Source organism: Sebastes fasciatus, chromosome 21 (assembly GCF_043250625.1).
Source record: "Sebastes fasciatus isolate fSebFas1 chromosome 21, fSebFas1.pri, whole genome shotgun sequence".
In the NCBI taxonomy this organism is placed as follows: Eukaryota; Metazoa; Chordata; class Actinopteri; order Perciformes; family Sebastidae; genus Sebastes; species Sebastes fasciatus.
Genome location: NC_133815.1, coordinates 25,687,900 through 25,711,676, shown reverse-complemented (window position 1 = coordinate 25,711,676; position 23,777 = coordinate 25,687,900). Strand labels below are relative to the sequence as shown.

The following is a 23,777-nucleotide window of genomic DNA, read 5'->3' as shown; positions in this document are numbered from 1 at the left end:
CTAATTCTGAAGGATAACATGAAATATACCTCATTGGAGTAAAATGACATAAAGAAGCAATAACAGCTATCTGAGGAATAAAAGAGACGTTTATCGTGAACACTCACACAGTGCACAGTCATAAGAAAATAGACAGCGGTAAATTAGGATATATATACAGTTCAGTATATCACTTCTCTTTTCCTTTAAATATACGAGGATAGTGTTGTAGCTCTTGCGATGAACATATGAGCACATTTCATATTTTTTTTTTAGAGTCCTGAATATTCTGTTTGTTTTCAAGCAGCAGCGACATGAGTGGACGTTTCATTAGCGATGAGAGGAGTTACAGCTTGATTTAAAGTGCTGCTTTTTGCATCTTCCTATCTGGAGTCCTTATTCATAAGTGCTTCAGTGAATTCTTACAAAAATAGATATTTGAAGGGGCAACAGAATTAGACCTTCAATGCGTTCCTATCCTGTCTCCTGATGGGAAAGAAAGCCTGCCATGTTATTGCTACAAAGAAGAATGACTAAAAACAAATGAGGGATGGGCCTTTGATTGCAATGCAAATATACAATATACAGTATGTACGTGTCCATTTATCATATAGCATTAATAGTAGTTAGAGTTGCTTAAAATTATCAGTTATTTAAAGGACAATAAATGATGAACCAGTTAAAGCTGCATTAATCCATTTGTGGCCACTAGGGGGCTCTCTCCTTTTAGCTCTGGTTTGGTCTCCACCAACTCCTGAAGGAAACGCCTGGCTCTTTAGCTGCTAAATGCTCCACTGTGTTCACCAGTAAGTTGCTAACTTTGTCTCTCTGCCGTCTGTTATTTAGCTAACCCAAGTTTCATGTATTACAATTACATCCGAAGAGCCAAGCGTAGTTTTTTTTTATTAATTAGAGGGACGTAGTATAAAGATAACACAAACTGAAGGGGGGTGGGTGGGGGAGGTGAGAAATGGGGAACGACATGCAACAAAGGTCCCCAGTCGTACGCAAAACCTTAACCCCAAGGCCACAAGGGGGTCTTGATTTACCGCTATTACAAAAGGTTTGTCAGAATCCTCAAAGTCTCCTCTAACCAGAAGAGAAAAACAATTATTTTATTCATTATTTTAATTATTTTAGGGGTGTAAGAAAATATCGCGATATCATGTTTTGTGATACTGCATAGATTTTTAATTAATAGTTTACATGCAAAGATTGGTGGCAGACAGTGGCTCAGATTGCACAAAGAGTAGTACTCTAATGTTGGACGTTACAGGGACTGTGATGTAAATGCAGATCCCACTATTCTATTTTGACTGCATAAAAAAATACACAGCCCTAAATTTCATAAATATAAATAGGATTTTAATGGAAATAATAAAAGATGACATGTATATACTGTATACATCCATATATGTTTATATATATATATATATATATAAATAAATAAAGGTTCTAAATTTGATATCCAGAGCATTAATATATCATCAACAACTATTGTCTATGTAAAGAAATGGAGAAGTAATGTCTACCTGAGCAGAGATTGAAGTCTCTCTCCCTCTGTGTGTGTTGGAATCCGAGTTTTTCCGCGCTTTGTTCCGCGCTTTGTTTGTGCACGTGAGCCCGCTCTGCATTACCCTCTACGGCGGTTACAGCTGATAAGCTGCCGTCCCGACCGACGGCGTTGTCGCAGGAGCGTAGTGCCCACCCTCCGATTCCCCGTCAGGGAAACACTGTTAGCTCTGTCAGCACTTTTGTTTGCACTGTTAGCGCCGTTAGCTGCGAGGTGCCGGCTTGCTGTTCGCCATGTTGAGAGCCGTTGCGAGGCAATGGAAATGCTCCGATCCAGTATTGAGCTCCTTTAACTGTTATAATAAAATAATATATAAATAATTGTAGCGCACAATAATCACAAACTGGGGTTACTAGCCCAAAATGTTAGTTAATGCAGGTTTAATTCATTCATCAAATATTAGCTGTTTCACCAGGTCCAATGTGAGTATTTGTTGCTTCACGTCTTTCATATTATTCATATTGTAATGTGTTTGTTTGCTGTGTTACCCAGAGTAACATGATATGGATAGCATCGCTGCGTGTCCAGTACAGAGATAGCCTAGCTACAGCACACCTTCCATCAACTCTAATGCTCTATTATGTAGCCTTACGTTTCCCTCTGCGTCCTGTGAATCTGGGGAAGACAGCAATCCAGAAGATTTACTAGAATGTCCCATTAAATGTGACCGTTTCAAGCCCAACAGTGTTTCTTCAGATTGTAATAGGTAACTAATATAACAGGAATATGACTCAATTATACAAAGCATGTATACATTAAAACAAACTGCATTATATCTATATGAGGGATCGTAATCGATGAGAACTAAAAAGCCGACCATCTTTCATGTTTAATGTTATACTGCGCTACACTCAAAAAAATTTAAAATAGTGCAACAACAAGACTTGTAGCCCAGCCGCTGATCAAAGAGGTTCATGTCCTGATTGGCTGTGAGACGGAACTACAGAGACTGGCCCCCCTGCAGTGTGAAGCCAGCCCAGCATGCCTCCGACGCCCGTTTGATGCTGAAGACACAGGCCATGAATACATACTTTCTCCCAGAAAAAGAGGAGGAAAAATCTCAACTCAGGATTTTTTTCACATAACCTGATTTGACATGAACATCAGCGGTGAGACGAGAAGAGGACTAAAGTATATCGGACTAATAAATACAAAAGATAAGAATCTCAGTTTTGGCCTGTGAGTCTGGCTGACCTTTGTATTTTTTAGCTTTCACATGAATATAAAAAAAGAAATTCTTTTGACAACTGGTTGCAGAGACTGTGCTCTTTTCACCATGTCCATCCCTACTGGACCTGCTACCACACACCCAATACCTATTTATAACTACTAGAGAGAGGGAGACATAAAATGGAAAGAGAGAGGGAGGTGATTGTCTGGTGCGGCTAAGAAACCCTTTTTGTTAGAATAAAGAGTGTGTAGTGTTTTCATTGGTTGGAGTTGAATGTATATACTGTATACTGTACACACACACACACACACACACACACACACACACACACACACACACACACACACACACACACACCTTTTACCCTCATAAAGATATCAGGAGCAGTAGATGACATGAATACAAAGACAATGTTTTGCAGTTTTGCTACTCTGACCTGAGCCCATATTTATCAAAGTTCCAACAGTCATACTTTAAGTCTAAATTAGTTTTAAACATGATTATTATAATTCACAAAGAGACAAAGAGACTGAGACACAGGTAAATGTCTCTGCAAGTCCATGCAGGAAAGGGTGTTATGTAGGGATGCACCGATACCACTTTTTTTCAGACCGAGTACAAGTACTTACATTTGGGTACTCGCCAATACCGAGTATTGATACGAGTACTTCTCTGTGCCAAAAGATCCTCGTTAACAGCCAGCTGGAGGGTGTGAGCGACACACGACAGGCTGGGGAGTCCCGCGTACGAGGCGGTGCGCCGGGACCGGCTCTAGATCGGCTTGGAAAGGTTCGGGGCGAAGGTGGCTTGCCGCCGCAGCTTTATGGCGCTCCCCGCCCGGACCTCGCCACACCGTGACGGGGCTCCCTGCTCCTGGTGTGACTGTCGACGGGGGCGGACTGTCCTCAGTGCGTCCCAACCGTGTCGTGCTGCGGCCCACTTAAAAGGTGCCAGAGGTCTGTGGCGATGTCGGCAACCCACCCGACCTGTCTTGAAACACGGACCAAGGAGTCTAACGCACGCGCGAGTCAGAGGGTGCAAGCAAAACCCCGTTGCGCAATGAAAGTGAGGACCAACGTGCGCGTCTGAGGTGGGATTCCGGCCCAGCGGAGTCGAGCGCACCACCGGCCCGTCTCGCCCGCACCGTCGAGGAGGTGGAGCGTGAGGACTTGACGAGAGGTTAACGTTGGGCTGCTGTAAATTGGCATCAGTGCGTTGTATCGGAGCCATTTTGCAAGTACATGAGCACAGTATCGGATCCGATACCCGATACTGGTATCAGTATCGGTGCATCCCTAGTGTTATTTAACCACAGGAACCAGAGGAGCCAACATACACACCTCCCAAATCTCAAAAACACATTGTGCAGACCGTTGTGTCACATAAGCCGTTATCGGAAGGCTGAATCAAAAATGTAAAAGAAAAAACATGTTTAAGTTTTACTCAAAAGCTTGGACCGAGCTGTGAAACTAGACGATCTAGTTCTACAATGATAGCAGATTCAGCAGCGGCATCATCGCCTATTTCTCTCTTAAGAAGTAGATTTTGGTGGATCATTTGGACGGAATGACAGAAAGTTTACGAGCAGGCTAGCCATGTTGTTTCCTGTTTGAAACGGCGAGCAGAAAACCAGGGACCAATCAGGTGTATTCCACGATGGGGTACGTCACTGCTTGAACGGCCAGTTGAGTGGAGCAGCGCGTCCCCTTGTGTCCTCGCCGGACCTGGTGGACATGTACCGCTGGATTATAGATATGACCGCTGACTATTTGTGTAACAATTTATTCACAGACTGACCGTACACGGTCCGGACATATATACTGGTTTTGGACCAAGTCTTGGTATATTTGTTGAAATTCTCATTACATCCCGACAGCGATCAATAAATCAAATGCTCTGACAAAAAAAACAAAAAAGAAATATTGCGGCTGTCACAGGACTGTAATAAACTCATCCAATCATCATAAATGAATTAACGAGTGGAACATGATAAACATCTATGTAGGTATAATATTGTTATTATTATTTTAATTGTGGTGAAACAGGGACGATTTGGTAGTGACTGTTGCAAACCGGGACATGTGAGTGTTTTACAGATATTTGTCTGGACTCTGGACACCCAGCTTGAAACCGGGACGTATCTGGGACAAACCGGGACGTCTGGTCACCGTAACTCTTGCTAGTTTCGCAACATCACCGACCCCCTAATTTAATAACAAGCATCTTCCAACAAAATAAATAGGGATGAAAAAAAGAAAACTAAACTGCAGCGAGGCAGGAAATTCTTCTACTGGTACATATGAGAAAACATATGACTTCCAGCCTCAGTGCACGCATAATGCGGGAAGTGGCACGGTGAGGTTCAGCTACTGGCCCTTTGGATAGAATAGATGGTGCAGGAGGCTTGGAGGCTAACTGATAACTGCTCACATAGCCAGCCGCAACAACCCACCAAGCTAACTGCCAGTTAGCAAGACAACTAGCTCAGTCGCTAAAAGTTAAACGTTTTAGAACCGTAAATTTATGTCTCATGACAAACCATTCTTGTATTGTGGAGCAGTTTATATTAGCAGATCAGAGAGACAGAGAGAGAGAGAGAGAGAGAGAAAAAGAGAGAGCGAGAGAGCGAGAGAGAGAGAGAGAGAGAGAGAGAGAGAGAGAGGGGGTCAGGGCTGCCAACTTTTCAATTTAGTTTGGAGTGAGATCATAGCCGATTAATCATCCTGAGTTCACTTAAAAAGTTGAAACCGCTCACTCCCTGATTTCTGCATTAACGCCAGCTCGGCAGAATAAAGCTGTTAGTAGTAGTAGCCCGGACACACCAGGAACGTCAGCAGCGCGTGGCAGCTGCGTTAGCTGTTGTTTATTATTTCGGCGTCCGCGTTAACAGGTTTTTTTCTGTGGACAGAATTCCTTAACACAAGGCTTTTATTCTGAAACTTATGAGCAGTCAGTGCTGTGGAACATGCAGTGACTTACAGAGCTCCATGAATTGATAAAATATGGGGTTTAAATCAACACTTCCTGCTTTCATTTTGAAATAAAAGCCCTCAAGCATTTTTTCTGCAGACAGAATTCCTTCATTTGTTAACACAAAGCTTTTATTCTGAAATATGTGCCGGACAGTGTTCTAGAACATGCAGTGACTTGGAGAGCTCCATGAATGAATATAGTACTGAGTTTTAATCACGCAGCCGCCACGCGCTCCTGACGTTCCTGGTGTGTCCGAGGCTTAACTGGAGTGATGATGTCACTGTCGCACGGCAGATCCGTTAGTTGCATTGTGTGCAACCAGCATCAATAACCACAGTTTTGTGTGCACATCAACAGGCGTGTTGGAGACGGACACGTTGAAAACGGTTCACAGAGCTCCGTGAAAAACTGTGTATCATTTAAATCTTCTCTCTCTGTGTAGAACTCCCTCAGGACGGGCAGCAGCTGAGCTCGTTGTAGGTTTAAATATCCCTGACCGTATGGATCATATTGTTTATCCTGCTGTCGCATTATTTCCACGTTTCAGATTTGTCAACTGTTTATTCTAAACATTAATATGCGAGATATCGCATGCTTATTAAAGTTTTCGTTTTTCTCTGCGTGACAAAGTGGAGGTGTGGCGTGAGAGCGAGAGAGTCTTGGAACATCTGCTCACATCTACTTTGCCTTCACAAGTAAAAGTGAGATTCAACGCAACATTTTGCTGACATAAATACTGACACAGTTCACATTAATTAGTTTGATAAATATGGGCTCATGCAGTCAATGTCATATTCTGATATTCCAACACAGTCTCACAGCAATTCGTGAAATAATCAAAAAAAAAAAAATTTATTTGATTCGTGTTCAGAGACACAAATTTACCTTTTTTTTTCGTGACGCTCAGCACGACTTTCAACGTATTTGTAGTGCATTTTTCCTACGAATGTCCAGCAACACGTGATACTTGTGTCAATTTCTACTCCAGTCTTTACAAAATAAGACTACTTAGTTAGGTTTAGGAAAAGATGGTGGTTTGGGCTTAAAAAACTCTGGAAATGCTCTAACTACTGTACGGAAGATATGTGACAAATAAATCAACTTTGCCTTCTGGTTTCACACGGGAGACTAACACCGGTCTCCTGGGCGAAAGTCCTGTGTTTTTTGACCCACATATCCACCTCGACTTCCTCCCTACGCAGCATTCGCTGCTCTTTATACTTCCTGGTTCACAATTACGTGGATTGACGACACAAATTGATTTCGTGCTGAACCATCATGAAAAAAAAATTGAAATTCGTGTCGATGTACACGAATCAATACATTAAATTTCGTGACTATAACGCGACCTGCTGTCTGCTGGGCTGGTTCTTCACAGCGGTCCTTTGGATGTTATGAAGGTAACATAGAGAAAGATGAAAAATCCCTCTCGTTGTGTTTGGACTCTCACTCGACGACTTACAGACGTCTTATTGGAACCAGTTTGACATAATCAACATAATCCAACCACGAGAAGATATTTGACCTTGGCAGAGATCCAGTTCTTCACTTGTTCTTCTAGAGTCCCACAGTGTTCAACCAGTCCACTCTGGGGTTTCGCCTCACAACAAGCTTCATTTCGAAAAGTCAAACAAGAATTCAGAATAAGTGCATAGATGGAGAAAGCAGAAGCAACCTGTCCCGCTGGGTTACCGACTCTTCTTCCTAGATTTCTTTTTTTTTTCTTGAATACAAGAAGCTGCAAATGACAACAGGGGCCTTATAAAGACAACATAGAACAACGTACCGCAGACCAGACACACACACACAGAATGGGTTTAGCGCTGCGCTCCGGTTAGTTGGATTGGACTGTGAAGAGCGTGGACGTCCAATGGGTCTGCCAGACGGCCGACTCCACGTCATGTGACCTCAGCGAAGGCGATGTGATTCTGCAGGGAGGGAGGGAAAGATAAAAAATGAAATCAGGACAATGGAAACAAGGTGTTGAGGTTGGTCTATCAGGACACTTGTATTTGGACGAATCCCTCAAAAGTAATTTAGAGCTGCTCCCATCATCAGCCTGTCTCATGATGTCTCCTAGAGTCATGTGACCTATAGAGTCCGGACACAAATATGTCTATGAGGGAAGGCTCCAAATAACATTCTTAACAGAAAACCAGAAAGAAAGAGGGTTTGAATCTTGGAGGGTTTAAAAGAAAGATCTGGTATATCTCCACCTGCTGTATTTCCCTTAAAGGTCTCCATTGTGACTCTCCGGGTCGTGCTAACTTTGAACTCTGCACTTCCATTGTAGAGATTAGGGGAAGCGACTTGAACAAGTTGACCCAGATGTAGATGCTCTACTGTTAGCCCTTGCGGCCGTTCCAGGCAGCTACTTTCTGTTTACTTCGGGTCTGTCTCAGAGCAGAACGACATATTCTACATAGCCTGTGTTCTACTCTATACCAGGAGCGGGTGGAGGACCAAGTGTATGCCAGTGGAGGTGGGAAGTCAGCGGTTTGCAAGTCATTCCCTCAGCAAGGCCTAAAGAACGGAGCCGGGGCGGTTCACCTATCTCCTGATTCGATACTATCACGACACTTGGGTGCCGATTCAATATGTATAGCGATTTTTAAGTATTGTGATTCAATATTACGATTTATTGTGATTTTTGTTAACTTTTTTACCACTAGACCATGGGGAAAAAGTTGAATCATACACTTCTAGGGACTTTTACTTTGGAAAATCTCTAAATGAATCCAGTAAAAATGTTTGTCCTGAAGTCAAATATATCAGTCATTGTCAGGAATTATTTATTATCCAGCAACCCAAAAAATCAAAGAATAAAGACATTTCCCTCACAGATTAGTGGTATTTTCTTTTTCATTTATAAGGGACATGTAATGTTTTATACTTCTGGTGAATATAATCCAATCAATCTTATTTCCATATATGTATTTTGTATATACAGTTCCCTTTATTAACACCTTATTTTGAAAACCAGATGTAGTCCCACGTGTCTACTTCCGCTAACTTCTCCAAGGTGGTCTCTAGCTCTCCCGTCAGCTCCGTTCTCTTTATCCATCCATGGTCAGCTCCATCGGGGCCGTTTGAATGCATTTAACATAAATTTCAGTATATGGGTGCTCTACAGTCGTAGCGTCGGTCGGCTCAACCACAATTTTACCGCGATACGATAACGTTTCCTGTCCGTGACAGAGTTAGCATGCAGCTTTAGCCGTGATGTCTAGCTCTGCTTTTCCTGTCAATGTGTGAAACCCAAAGTGTTTCCATCCTTTACTGGATGTGTAGTGTTTACCACGCTGGATTTAACATGTGAGGGTGCAGGTCGTATCCACGCGGACCCTCCAACGTTTTATACTTTCTCATTTCGGCTCGCTGCGGTTTGTTTTTGTTGACGGATATGGAAACGGATATGACGTCACGTTACTCTGACTACGACAATAAAAACGGTAACTTCCTTCTACCTCCACATAGACTCAAATGAAACAAATATATCGATTCTGGCGTTGAAAAATGAATTTCAAAATTGTAAAAAAAAAAATTTGATTTGATTTTTTCCCCACCCATACTAAGGAACCCTGGGCATTACAGGACCAAGAAGAGAAAAGCCATCAACAACAAAGTGGAGGCAGTAGAGGAAGCATCTAGTGACCGGTGGGGTCAGTAGAAGGCCACTTGGCCTGATCAACCTCGGTCAGGTCGCCTGGACGAGGGTGTCTGTCGCCAGACCCGAAACACCCAATGACTCCATGATACCACACCGATGGTGTGTCCAAGTATGTGCATCAGAAGATATATTTAAACGTAAATATACCAGGTTGAAATATACCAGAATTTTCCTTTGAACCAAGAACTCCAAAACAAACCATCACAGCACTCCACTCACTCTCATGAGGTCTTAAACATATATCAAAGCATTTCACCCAGAAATAGACCCAGGCCTGATTAGTAACCATCACAGCATGCAAAACTGGCAAAACAATGCCAGTAAGAAGCAGAAGCAGCAGCAGCAGCAGCAGGGGACTGTTGTTCATGGAGACTAGAGCCTTTGATTTTCTAATCCAACCTCAGAGTGTGTTTGGCTGTGGGGAGAAGAGGAGGAGGAGGAGGGAGGGAGGGGTAAAGATGCTCTCCTGCTGCCTCCTCAAGTAGCTGCGCTGCTAAGCAGAGGAGAGGATGTCCTGTTGAGACGGTCCTCTTCAGAAAGAATTGACAATGCTGGTGTCCAAACAAACCTCTGTTTATGGTTGGAGGTGGATGGTTCACATTCCCTCTCCCACCAACAGTTAATGATTCTCTTCACTACTGATCTCTCTCTAACCATACTGAAGCAGACCACAGACCACAGAGACAGATCTGTCATATCTGGAAGGCACTGACCTACAATATTTTCTCATCTGGTAGAGTATAGTTGTTTGTCCTGTGGTTTATTTTATTTTGTTATACAGTATAATACATATTCTGCCAAGCTGTACAGATATTGTATGTGGGTCAGTTATTTGTAGGGATGCACCAATAACACTTTTCTTCAGACCGAGTAGGAGTACAAGTACTTACATTTGGGTACTCGTCGATACCGAGTACCGATACGAGTACTTCTCTGTGCCAAAAAAACCTTGTTAACAGCCAGCTGGAGGGTGTGAGCGACACACGGCAGACTGGGGAGTCCCCCATACGAGACGGTGCGCCGCAACCGGTTCTAGGTCGGCTTGGAAAGGCTCAGGGCAAAGGTGGCTCACGGCCGCAGCTTTACAGCGCTCCCCGCCCGGACCTCGCCGCACCGTGACGGGGCTCCCTGCTCCCGGTGCGACTGTCGAATGGGGGGCGGACTGCCCTCAGTGCGCCCTAACCGCGTCGCGTCACATCTTGAAACACGGACCAAGGAGTCTAACGCACGTGTGAGTCAGAGGGTGCAAGCAAACCCTGTGGCACAATGAAAGTGAGGGCCAGCTGACGTGGAATACCGGCCCAGCGGGGTCGGGCGCACCACCGGCCCGTCTCGCCCGCACCGTCGGGGAGATGGAGCGTGAGGACCCGAAAGATGGTGACGAGAGGTTAATGTTGCGCTGTAAAGTGGTATCGGTGCCGTTGTATCGGAGCCGTTTTGCGAGTACGAGTACATGAGCACAGTATCGGACCCGATACTGGTATCGGTATCGGTGCATCCCTAGTTATTTGTAATGTCACAAATGTGTCGTATGTGAAACTGTTTGTGAGCTGTTCGGTGGACTGTCTTGTGGATTGTCCTGTGTGGTGTCCTGCAATTGTAAAATTAGTTTTATGTTTTTCTGAGTGTCTGCCTCAGGACTACGGATAAAATTTAGCTATTGTGCTAATTCGGCATATTTACATTGATACGTATTGCGTGGAGAACTCTAAAGGCCCAGTACAGCAGTGGTTCCCAACCTTGTTCCTTAAGGGACCCCTTTTCTATCACTGAGTGAACTGACCCCGGAGACTAAGTGGCACATTTTATGGCTACCTCATATTCAATGCATAACAATAACAGTAAAGAACAATTGACAAACTGTGCATTTAACCCAAATAGTGAACGCAATAGGAAGTTTGTGTAGGACGAGCTATTTGGATTCATTTTGAATATTTGAATATTACATCAGAGATGATTTTTCCTGTTATTTTAGGAACTTTTAATACAATTCTTTGTATTGTGTATTTTGTAAAAATGTATTTCTAACAATTATTCATACTTAGTAGGCTTGTTTTTTTGTTCTCTCTGACACTTTGACATTTTTCTATCAGCTTGTTGGTTGATTTAACGGCGTACTTTTCTAAAGCAGGACAAGGCTGTTTAGCAGAGAGGGAACACTCTGTGAATACATCTTGTGTTCAGGTCTTCACCATGCCCTCATCCTGTTTATATCTTAAATTATAATCCAAACTTTAAAAAAAAAAAAAATTTACTTTTCTTCACAGGAATGAATGAAATGCTGAGATATAGGCCAACTGTATATTTAAAAAAAGATACATATACACCCCTTAAAATCAAGAAAGCCTTGCCATTGCAGCCGACATCCAGTGGATGTGTGCGCAGAGCATCTCACTCACTGGCTCACTGGTTTTATTCCTATCTTTACGCAGTGTGTTTATTTTTGGAGTGATGCAGAGATGGAGTAGTGGCTGATTATAGTGCACTCTGGTTTTATTGGCATATGCCAATTAAATGAATATGCCAGAGTGGTACATCACTTTAGACCATTGGTATGCTGCAACCATTCTCTACATATGGCTCTTGTAAATGGTATGTCACTCACTGACAGATACCCCTTCCCACTGGTATATACCAATAGTATGCCCATCTTGTTTTAGTGTCATACGCTGATACTTAGTGATTCTCCCCTTTGATTAGTTGCTGTGTGTCGACTGGCATATGCTACATCATAATGGTATGTCACTGGTGTACTGTTGGAAATAGGTGTGTGCAACACACAACAGCAGCAGGGTTACCATCATCAATGTTGTCTTCAACGGCATTGTCTACTTCTCTCATATCTTATTTGAAATCTGAAATGTTTTGTCACCAACAAATCAGTCAATAAAAGCAGCAGTAAAATACCACTAGTCAAAGTGGCGTACCACTAAGAATCAGCATATGACACTAAAACAAGAGTGGCCACACCACCAATATGACCGTGGGCAACATGAGTGACATACCATTTATAAGTGCCATAAGACAGTCGAACAGTAGCAGCGCACAAATAACCAACAGTGACATACCACTCAGAATCAGCGCTTGACATGTGGCATATACCATCAGTCCCTTTCTCACCTCAGTAATGCCGTATTTCTATAATTCATTTTTACACCTGAACCATGTTGGAGATGTACATGAGGGGGTCACACAGCATCAAATAACTGACCTCTCCTCTCCCTGGATTTTGTTTTACTCACTTTACTTGTTGACGGTGTTAAAATAATCGCATCCAGCAGTATGTTGAGGTTGCAAGTTCAAGCCAATGATTAAGAGTTTTCCTTTGACTAAGGAGATATATTAGCATTTATATTGGAGGAAATATCTCACATGATCTCCTGTTGTGTTTCTAGTAAAATGCAATAATTCACCCTCCAAATGAGAGAGTGCGATATCCTCCTGGGTGTTTTAATCCGTTCAATTTTCTATACAAAGAAGAGTTGGTGCCAAAATCTGATGAAGTCATTAGCTTGTTTCATTCATTTATCTTTCAGGGAAATCATACTTAGGCAGTGATATATGTCTTCCAGCTGAGTTTCAGCGTTCCACTCCAGCAAAGAAGAAAAAAAAATAACAAAATAAAAGCGTGGGATTCATTTCTTTCTGCTGAAAGGTTCCTTCCTGCTCTGACATTTTGTTCACTGTGGCTTGTTTAGCTTTCAGGCATCTTTATGCTGAGCTATTTTTAGAGCGGGGCAATTTTCCAGCGAGCCCATCGTAGCGCCGAGGTGAGAGTGTGAGATTTTTCTGTTCTTTGCAGGCAACCGAGCGGAGGCTCTCTCAGCAGGAAAGCTGTGAATTGAATCATCAGATTGGAGCCGTGTATTTTCTACATTTAGCTGCTAAATATGTACCTTGTTAGAGGAAGCGAAAAGACAACACAGCAGGCTAGAGTAAATAGAAACACGCTGTTACATCTGGCTTTGTGCATTCGGAAGATGTGAAAACAGAGATTTCACTCGGATGCAAAGAGAAAGGAGGAAAAGCACTTCAACCACACACGCCAAATCCTCTGGACACAGTGTTAAGTTAGGCTGAATCAGCCTCAGCCTCTCTTTGGTTTCATCGGACACAAACTGGTTTGGTCACTGTGGACCAAGATGGTTACTAGCCCAACAGATGGGTAGTCAAACGACCATGGTTGGACCAATTGATATGTTCAAAGGAAATTCCAAATTGGCTCTCATTTTTGTAGTTTTGTCCACCATTTCTATCAGTCACAAAAAACACTGTACTCACTAAAGTAATAGCTCTGACTCGTGGTACTGGAACAACAACAGCTTAACCTCCTGTACAGGTTAAAAAACTGTTAAGAACATAGACTGTATATAAGAAGTGGACGTAGTTTGACCCAACAAACACAGCTTTTCTCATTCTTTATACTACGTCAGTTGCTCTGTATTATTACTAAGCAACTGTGAATGAAAAACAAAAATATGGTCCTCTCTCTAGGTTCATGATGGAGAGGAGGTCGTGTTGCTCTGGATCTACCTATATGGCGTAGAGAGGAGGTTGTTTTGCTATGGCTCTATCTGGTTGGCGTGGAGAGGAGATTGTGTTGCCCTGGCTCTATCGATCTGGCGTGGAGAATAGGTCGTGTTGCTCTGGTTCTACCTATATGTCTTGGAGAAGAGGTTGTGTTGCTAAGGCTATATCTGGTTGGCGTGGAGAGGAGATCATGTTGCTCTGGCTCTATCGATCTGGCGTGGAGAGGAGGTTGTGTTGCTTTGGATCTACCTATATGGCGTAGAGAGGAGGTTGTTTTGCTATGGCTCTATCAGGTTGGCGTGGAGAGGAGGTTGTGTTGCCCTGGCTCTATCGATCTGGCGTGGAGAAGAGGTTGTGTTGCTCTGGTTCTACCCATATGGCGTGGAGAAGAGGTTGTGTTGCTAAGGTTCTATCGATCTGGCGTGGAGAGGAAGTCATGTTGCTCTGGTTCTACCTATATGGTGTGGAGAAGAGGTTGTGTTGCTAAGGCTCTATCTGGTTGGCGTGGAGAGGAGATCGTGTTGCCCTGGCTCTACCGGTTTGGCGTCGAGAGGAGGTCGTGTTGCTCTGGCTCTATTTGTTTTATCTATCTGTATTTGACGCGTTGGGAGTGAGAACGGGTCGCCAAAACACACAAAGCACCCAGCGCTCATGAGTCCTGCTTCAGTTTGGCATTAACCAACACGAGTTAACAAGCCAGATCAAGGTTCCGGTGTCTTACTCCGTTTCCTCGTGTGCTGAAAGTGAATCTCACAAAAATATAACAACAATAAACACACCTTAGAGACAGACATATTCAATACTAAACCTACCAGCATTCTTATTGTTGATGTCGTTTTTCACTAATTCATGTCCGCTGTTGTCAGTTTTAAACACTCACAGCGGGATGATGATCTGGGTTTCAGTCAGCTTTTGGGAAAGTTGTAAAAATGTGTGTAATCCTGGTATTATTTCTTGAAGAATAAAGCTTTTCAGTGAACACTTCTTCTATGTGTGTATCATCTTCTGCCATGTGGAACTTAATCCTGCATGTCTGTGGCCTCACACTGTTCTAACACTCCAAGACAAATCACCATAAGTCCCTCTAATGACAGCAGATGTCTTTGAGGGATGCAGTCCAGGAAAATCTTTCTTGTTCTATCCTGCACTTTTGAGTATGCGAGCCCCCCAGACATAACCAGCCTTGTGATTGGTCCCAGTTTCACTGTATTTAAAACAGATTCTCCTTATCAAAGGTCCCTGTCACAGACATCACGCAGACATCGAGACAGATGAATGGGAATGAAAAATTACATATTTTGTCATTAAGCAACAGGAATTTGTTGGTCTAGCTTAGTGATTCCAAAGGGGGCACGACATGAAAAGTTTGGGAACCGCTGGTCTTGCTAAACTCGATTTCATCAGACTTGGCAGTGTGCAGAGCAGTGCACAAACTTTATAAAGGGTTTGCTAACTTCTGACTGTATCCCCTAGTTACCTCACTATAGTATCTGGCAGACCTAACAGAATAGAGGCTGGACCAGATGAGAACAATATCAGCCGGTGGTATCCGTGTAACTCAAATGTGGAATAAAAAGGAAAGGAAGAGCAGAGATGTGTCCAGAGATGTGGCAGAGCTCAGGTTTGAAACCACTTCACAGTGTGTTGCCTTTTGTTTCTGAGGCGCTGGATCCAGTCGAGACCCCGCAGCCAGCTCAGGAAGGCCAGGAGACGCTCCTTAATGTAGCTGGACTCTTCATCTTCATCGTCCGTCTCCTACAGCAGTGTGTGTGTGTAGGTTAGACACTGCTACCTGTACCCTTTATTAGGGCTAATGGTTAGTTTTATGTCCCAAAAGAACAAGAACTGTAAAGATGAGCATTGTTATATACAGTATGAGATTATCCACACATGATAGAGTCAGACTAATATGGGTATTTCCTCCACATACTGCAGCAATGGCTTTTTAAAGGGACTGTACGTACGTTTTTACACATTTCTTATGAGCTTGTAGACTACTTTTAATGTGAACGATGTGGGACGTTTTTCTGGGAAAATCTAACAGTTGTGACGTCATGCGTGCTCGTTGCTCTTAAAGGGCTAACAGCGTGCAACCGTAGCTAACGTTCGGTTAGAAATGGAGTCCGCTAACGCCAACAAACGACCAGCTCCCACCATGACTCAGACTCCAACACAAACTCTACGGAAGCACAAAAAAAAACAAAGTTATATCTAGCGAAGCCCGTCTGGCAAAACAGGAATGTGACCGCCGTCGGGGGACGGGGACGGACTAGGATGAACATCAGCCGGGCCTTCGATTCATGGAGGGACTTTTGTTCGGTTGTGGGTATCAAAACGGACCCCGAGCTGGCAAAACTCCTACAGGACAGCTAAGTTAACATTACTGCCAAGCATGTGAAATATACTGTATAGTGATATTGTGGTTTTAGCTGGCTGATCTTCTTTAAGTTATTCAACATGATGCCTGTCAAGCACGTTCACTCTGGTGTGTGTCGCCTCACTGTTTTGACCGATGCTCGCTGGCGTCTATGTAGTGGGAGCGCGAGCAACAGGACGCTGACTGCTGACTTAACAGGTGTCACTGTTAACAAGCAATTTCTGATTCCTACATACAGCCCCTTTAAAAGAATCGTCCTATTGGTTAGTCATTGCCACTCACTTGTGAAGACCGTTTCAGTTGAGTCATCGGCTGTATTCGAAACCGCCTACTACATACTACTGAGGAACGCAGTATGCAGTATACAGTACATACTGCGTTCCTCAGTAGTATGCAGTATGTGACGGTTAAAGCAATGTATTTGTTCTGTTAGTTTACTTTATAAGAGACTGCAGGTTTAAACTATTTATTCTAACAGCTCATAATGAAGTGAGACAAACAGGATCATCAACGAGGGGAGACGGGAAATATAAAACATTGATCCACACTCTTAATCCAAACTGCTTTTTCAGTTACAGCAACTAAACAGAGGACTGATCTCCCTCCAGATATTAGAGACATGATAAAAAGGGTCATGTTGTCTCAGCAGGAATCTCTCTGACCCGTCAGAGGAGGCTCTTTACCTCTCCTCTTCTCTCTCCTCTTCCCTCTCCTCTTCTCTCTCCTCTTCTCTCTCCTCTTCCCTCTCCTCTTCTCTCTCCTCTTCCCTCTCCTCTTCCCTCTCCTCTTCCCTCTCCTCTTCTCTCTCCTCTTCCCTCTCCTCTTCCCTCTCCTCTTCTCTCTCCTCTTCTCTCTCCTCTTCCCTCTCCTCTTCTCTCTCCTCTTCCCTCTCCTCTTCTCTCTCCTCTTCCCTCTCCTCTTCCCTCTCCTCTTCTCTCTCCTCTTCCCTCTCTTCTCTCTCCTCTTCTCTCTCCTCTTCCCTTGCCTCTCTTCTCTTTCCTCTTCCCTCTCCTCTTCCCTCTCCTCTTCTCTCACCTCTTCTCTCTCCTTTTCCCTCTCCTCTTCTCTCTCCTCTTCCCTCTCCTCTTCTCTCTCCTCTTCCCTCTCCTCTTCTCTCTCCTCTCCTCTTCCCTTTCCTCTCCTCTTCCTCTTCCCTCTCCTCTTCTCTCTCCTCTTCCCTCTCCACTCTGCTGCTCTGTGGCCGTCTCTCCAGTGAGCTATGCTGGCGGGCGATTGTGGAGCTTTTCAACTCCATAAAGGCAGATAAACTCATGTTCCTGTTAATTTATAATGGACATTTATGTCGTAATATTTAAACAAACTATCTGTCAACAAGGAAATCAAAGCCTCTCGTCTACAGACCGGTCTCTAGAGAGCTCCAGCAGCTCATAGCGGTCTCTCAGCGGGACTACCCGGCTGGCTGGCAGCGACTCCGGCAGGCGCTAGCTAGCTGTCACGGCATTTTGTGGAGCTTCTAAACTCCGACAACGGTGGAACAAATGTTCGATTCACCATCTAACTTTGTAAAACTGCTGATATTAATAATTTACACAGTTGATTTCTCGCCTAAAAAAAATTTAGAAGTGAATTTAGTGATGAAATAGCTACGAAAATGTAAAAAAACTAGCCATTTTTGGCTGCTGTTGTTCTTACATAGCCTGTAGCGGTCCAGCGCTTTGCGTTGTGGGATACAGTAGGCGAGATAGACTGGTCTGATGCATTCTGGAGATTTTTTCCAAATCAGTACGACATCCGGGTATTTTTGGCATACTGTAGATTTTGCTTTTGTTCGCATACTACATACTACATTTTGGCCAAATCAGTACCTACTACTAGTATAGTATGCGGTTTCGAATACAGCCATCGACTATTTTTCATTAGTCCAGTTTTTTGAAGGTATAAAACTCAAAGAAATTTCATTTACAACCATTTGAGATGCAGAAGAGCAGCAAATTCACACATTTGCTAAGATGGAACAAGCATATGTTAAGCAATATTATGTGCCATAAGTCAATCAACTGATTGATTAATGTAACTGATTCTTTTAAGACTAAATGAAAGTACATATTCAGCGGTATGATTTTACTTGGCAGGTGAAAGCACCTATGACGCCTCGTGCTGAGAACACTGACACCAGCATCATGTGTAATATACTGCTGAGTGACTGGAGCCGACACCTGTCACTTTACATTTAACTTGACTTAACCTTTCCAGGTGTGCTGCCAAATCAAATGTCAGGTCTTTGGGTGTCAGCGGATGCTTTATTAGTCCTGTGTAACTGTGGGAAGGATCTACGAACGACTGGATTTCAAGGATGCTACGTCATCAAGCCGACTGAAGGAGCACAGTTCCAATGTCGAGGATTCCTTCGGTGGGCTTCGATGATGTCACGTTTTAAAAGATGCATGCGTGTATCCTCCATCCTCCATGCTCCTAAAACACCCACAATCTATGCGTGCGATGCATTTCCTGTCCCCCCAATTTGGAAACAAGGAAAATATGCTTGTAAACTTTCAGTTATTTCAGTCCACCAAAATCTGTTTCTGAACAAATTTGATGTGAGAAATTGGCAATCCAGTTGCTGAGTCTTCTCTCTTATTAGATCTACAAAGCCTAATTTAAAAGATTGTTCCGACTTTCGTCGCTCAGCAACAGACTCCTTGAGCGATAATAATAGCACAAAGAGGCCGGCAACGGCAGAGAGAGACAGAGGGGGAAGACAGCGGGTAGAGAAGGCATATGTTCTCATCACTCAGTGGATTAAGGAGTTATCTCGACCAAACCACAGTCGGTGATTGTTGGGGAAAGGCTAGGCTAACCGAGACGGGTTTGATGAGTTTTATTTTGTTTGTGTTGAGTTTGAATGAAGTGAACTTTACAATGATCAGCAAGGCAAAAAGACTGTTTCTTTCAGTGGAGTCTGGTAGCATGTGGCCTGGCCGTTACGTTATCGTCTCCATGACAAAATACGTTGTCTGGGCAGCATTACGTTTCTTACAAAACATATTTGCGTGTGAAATTCACCTGTATATGGACAAACTAACAAAATGATGTTTCACAGGTTGAATTGCCAGTTTCTTTTCACTTCATTATTCAGCGTGACATCCTGCTCCTGTTAAGCCTCGGACACACCAGGAACGTCAGGAGCGCGTGGCGGCTGCGTTACTTGTTGTTGTTTTTTATTTTGGCGTCCGTGTTAACAGGTTAGAGCAGCCACACTGCCTGCGTGAGACTGCGTCTTTTCTAGAGAAAAGAGGTCTCGCCTATTTTTGACACGTGCCGCACGTCTCACAACAGCAACAGACAGTGAAAGTGATCTATCGACTGCATATTTACATCATACCAGCTACATTACTACAGTTTCGATGTCTATCTGTAGAATCTGTTACGGAGATGAAAAAAAAGTAAAGACTTTCTGTGGACAGAATTCCTTCATTTGTTAACACGAGGCTTTTATTCTGAAACATGTGCCGGACAGTGTTGTAGAACATGCAGTGACTTGGAGAGCTCCATGAATGAATATAGTACCGTGTTTTAATTGTGGATTATTACTATTATTTACAAATTTCCACATGTTTCTTAACCTTTCTCTGTCTAATGAAATGAAATGGCCATTAAAAGGCAAACTGTATGTAGAAAGAAAGGGCTGACAGCAGCAACAACGCAGCAGACAAGCAGCTGGTGTGAACACCCGACACGTGAATCACGCAGCCGCCACGCGATCCTGACGTTCCTGGTGTGTCCCGGGCTTTAGGTGTTAGATATATCTGGCCAGTCTATGTCATAGTGGACACAGAAACTGTGGCACCAATTGCTAGGAGGAGTTAACTAAATGATTGCCATCAAAAGTAAGTATACAAATTTAAGGACATTTCAGGCCATTTATCGCCTTCCATCAGTTACAGATATTTGACTGCTGGACTATTTGTGTTTATTTGCCTCAAACAGCCAACGTACCAACTGCACATTCTCTGTAAGCTAGCTAGCAACGGACGCCCTGACTGTGCTTGTAGTTTGCCGAGTGTGTCTGTGTGTTTGTGCTCAGATCCACCTCTGAAACCTCTCAAACTCACCAGAAACTGTGGTTTCAATCCACTAGTGCTGCACATTAAATCATATCTTTCCATTGACTTCGTATGCAATCGCACCGCCTCCAAAATCTGCTTTGCGTTCTGTCTGAACATGCAATAGGAATCCGTAGTTCTGTAAGTTGACTTGCAAAAACATGTACAGTACCGCATCAATCTCATCCCCACTTGTCTCTATTTTCACATGAACGCTCTGGCACAGGAATACGACCTCTCGACGTCTAAACAGCTCCGATTGGCTGAGTTCCAACCGGAGAAACGGCTTTCAATGAGTGCAACACGCGTCAGGAAACATAGCTGTTTGTTTTTGCATGAAAATTGTGAACTTTTAAACTGACTGACTAATATGGCTATCAGCGACCGTCGTCCTCAAACCATTAGAAGCCATATTCGTCTAAAGCTCATGTGCAGTATGAGTTTGCTTCATACCGACAGACAGACAGAAAGACAGACAGTAATCGGGCATTAAAAGGTGATCCGACTTCATACAGGTGTGTTGTGCTGCCGTGCTGTGCTGACCTGTGAGGCGATGTACTTCTCCAGAGGACTCTCCATCCGGCCCATGTTCAGCATGGCTGTGTTGGGCCGCTGCTCCGCTGGTGACTCCTCGCTCAGCAGCAACTTGCCTTTGAAGTTATGGACCACACACACCACCTATAACACACACACACAGAGAAAGAGGAGTGTCAGAGGACAGAGACGTTTGTAACTGAATTTCAAGGACTGATAGAGATTCCTGATTAAGAGACTAACCCGAGTATGTAGGTCACATATGTGTGTGTTGACTCTATCCTGGGGGTTGTGACTGTAGCTGTGATGGATGTGGGTGTTGCACAAGCTCCTCTAATAAGGAGCAAAATGTGGCTTTGAGGTTAAAAATGAAAAAATAACCAATTTCAAGTTGGCTGAGCAGAGAAGAGATACACAGAAACTCTGAGGGTAGCGGTCCCTCTGCACTCCATTATATCCTACAGAGCAGTGCATCCTGGGAACTCTGTGTAGAGGGGCGTAAAGCTCGCGAGCAAACTTGAGAAAAGGCATCAACCACGCAGAGCCAGACAGGTTTCTATTCAGGTGTTTTGTTCCAGGAGCCAAAGGCCAAACGGGGAGTATTTGCAACAAATAGTGTTTTACACATGCTTTACTTGATTTACAGAAATTGTTCCAATATATACACATTTTTACTTAGCAGGAAGTGAACACAAAATATAATTCTGCTAACTTAGGATCTCTGTTTCTAAGTGTAAATAAGATGCGTTCAGACACGGTACCGACTGTAGGTCACCTGGTGTTGGCAACGCTCAGAGCCCAACACTTCATCACTAGTTCCGTGTGTCAAACGGAAGAAAATAGACTTGAAGCGTTTGCGCACGTATAGCACAAGTTGTTATGCAGCTTGTGTGGACTGATAGGAGCGCATCCATCCATCCATTTTCTTCAGCTTATCCGGGGCCGCGTCGTGGGGGCAGCAGGCTAAGCAGGGAATTCTAGACGTCCCTCTCCCCAGCAACGTTTTCCAGCTCCTCCTAGAAGACCCCGAGGCGTTCCCAGGCCAGATGAGATTTATAATCCCTCCAGCGTGATCTGGATCTACCTCGGGACCTCTTACCAGCTGGACGTGCCCGGAGCACCTCCAAAGGGAGGCGTCCAGGAGGATCCTGATCCGATGCCCGAACCACCTCAGCTGGTCCCTTTCAATGCGAAGGAGCAGCGTCTCTACTCCGAGCTCCCTCCGGATGTCTGAGCTCCTCACCCTCTCTCTAAGGCTGAGCCCAGCCACCCTACGAAGGAAACTCATTTCATCCGCCTGTATCCGCGATCTTGGAACGTAGATCTTGGAACATAGATCTTGGAACGTAGATGGACCGGTAAATCGAGAGCTTTGCCTTCCGGCTCGGCTCCCTTTCCACCACAACGGTCCGGTACAGCACCAAACCGCCTGTCCATCTCCCGCTCCATTTTACCCTCACTCTTGAACAAGACCCCGAGATACTTGAACTCCCTCGCTTGAGGCAGACTCACTTCCAACCTGGAGGGTACAGTCCACCGGTTCCCGGCAGAGAACCATGGCCTCAGACTTGGAGGTAGTGACTCTCATCCCGACTGCTTCAAACAAGGCTGCAAACCGTCCCAGTGGGCGCTGAAGGTCACGGTCTGTCATACGAACATGCGACTGAAAAACTGAAAAACACGCCTGAAGTGCCTCCTGTGTGCTGTACGTCCAGTATTCTCTCTGGTTTAGCTCTGGTTTGGTCTCCACCAACCTCCTGAGGGAAGTCTCTTTATCTGCTAAATGCTGCGCTACGTTCACCAGCTAGTCTCCGACTGGGTCTGTCTGCTGGTTGCTGCTGAGCAGGTAGTGTATAGTTTGTTTTCAGAGCTTTTTACAGCCGAGTGCTGCTACTGAACACAAAGCCAGAGAGAGGTGAGGGTGAACCAAAACAGCAGAGTTAATTAGCTGAAACTCACTATAAAGCTGTGTGAAGCAGATTCAGATGATACCTCTCATTACAAAAGACAATAAACAACACAGTCTCACGGCAGTTTGTGAAAGAGTCACCAAATTTAATCTGTTTGATTTGTGTACATAGACACAAATTTCCCTTTTTCTTTTCTCGTGACGCTCAACACGACTTTCAACAACGTATTTTTCGTTTTCCTACGATTGTCCAGCAACACGTGACGAATGTGTCATATTTCCACTTCAGTCTTTCCAAAATAAAACTGCTTAGTTAAGTTTAGGAGTAGATTGCGGTTTGGGTTAAAATAACTCTGGAAGTAATGTAACTTAAGTACATAAGTTACGTGACAAACAAATCAATGACTTCTGGTTTCACACGGGACATTAACACCGGTCTCCTGGGCGAATGTCCAGTGTTTTTTACTGGACCGCAGAGGGCCAGCCTTACAAACGCAAAAGTCTGTCACTGAGTGACTGACTGAGTGATGAAGTTACAGGATTGGTCGGCCGACTGTTGGAGTTTCCTCATTGGCCATTGCTCTTTCAAAATGAAAAGGCGGAGAACAGTTCTGTGTTTGCGTTTTCTGGGGAGCAAGCCACACGTCGCTGCTGCTGGATGAACCCAAAATAATAATAATAATAATACAATAAACAGATCAAAATGATGCCGAAATAACGACATCATGATGTCGATTTGTAAAAAGACCGAATTCATGCTTTGTCGGGTCTGTCCGCAAGACGACAAGCAAACAACTTTTAAAATCTTTGTTTTCTGAATGGAGTTCGGATCGATCAGTGCCAGGCTATGCTAACATTGTAGCTGCTCCATCAACACTCCATCTAGGAATAAATACGGCAGCAACAACGTCAGTGATGACAGCGGGAATATGTCAACTGATAAACTTTCGCGAAGTATGTATATATTGTTACACACCACTTATATGATGAATGCTTT

At 43.9% G+C, this 23,777-nt stretch overlaps 1 protein-coding gene and 1 long non-coding RNA gene across 5 annotated transcripts in view; one reads left to right on the top strand and one right to left on the bottom strand.

Moving 5' to 3' along the window:
* Nucleotides 1-3,281: 3,281 nt before the first annotated feature.
* On the top strand, nt 3,282-5,536 carry LOC141759740 (uncharacterized). Its single transcript, XR_012592180.1, has 3 exons — nt 3,282-3,413; nt 3,543-3,834; nt 5,416-5,536. It is a non-coding gene; the product is annotated as an uncharacterized LOC141759740 (long non-coding RNA).
* A 1,869-nt stretch (nt 5,537-7,405) lies between these two features.
* Nucleotides 7,406-23,777, bottom strand: part of LOC141759733 (phospholipid phosphatase-related protein type 5-like) — a 139,791-nt gene continuing 123,419 nt past the window's right edge. For all 4 annotated transcript variants that reach the window (XM_074622051.1, XM_074622053.1, XM_074622054.1 and 1 more), the window contains 2 exons: nt 20,881-21,015; nt 7,406-7,624 (listed from right to left, as the gene is read on the bottom strand). In XM_074622051.1, coding sequence (XP_074478152.1) covers nt 7,595-7,624; nt 20,881-21,015 — 165 coding nt within the window. In that variant the 3' untranslated portion in view covers nt 7,406-7,594. The remainder of the gene's footprint in view (nt 7,625-20,880; nt 21,016-23,777) is intronic.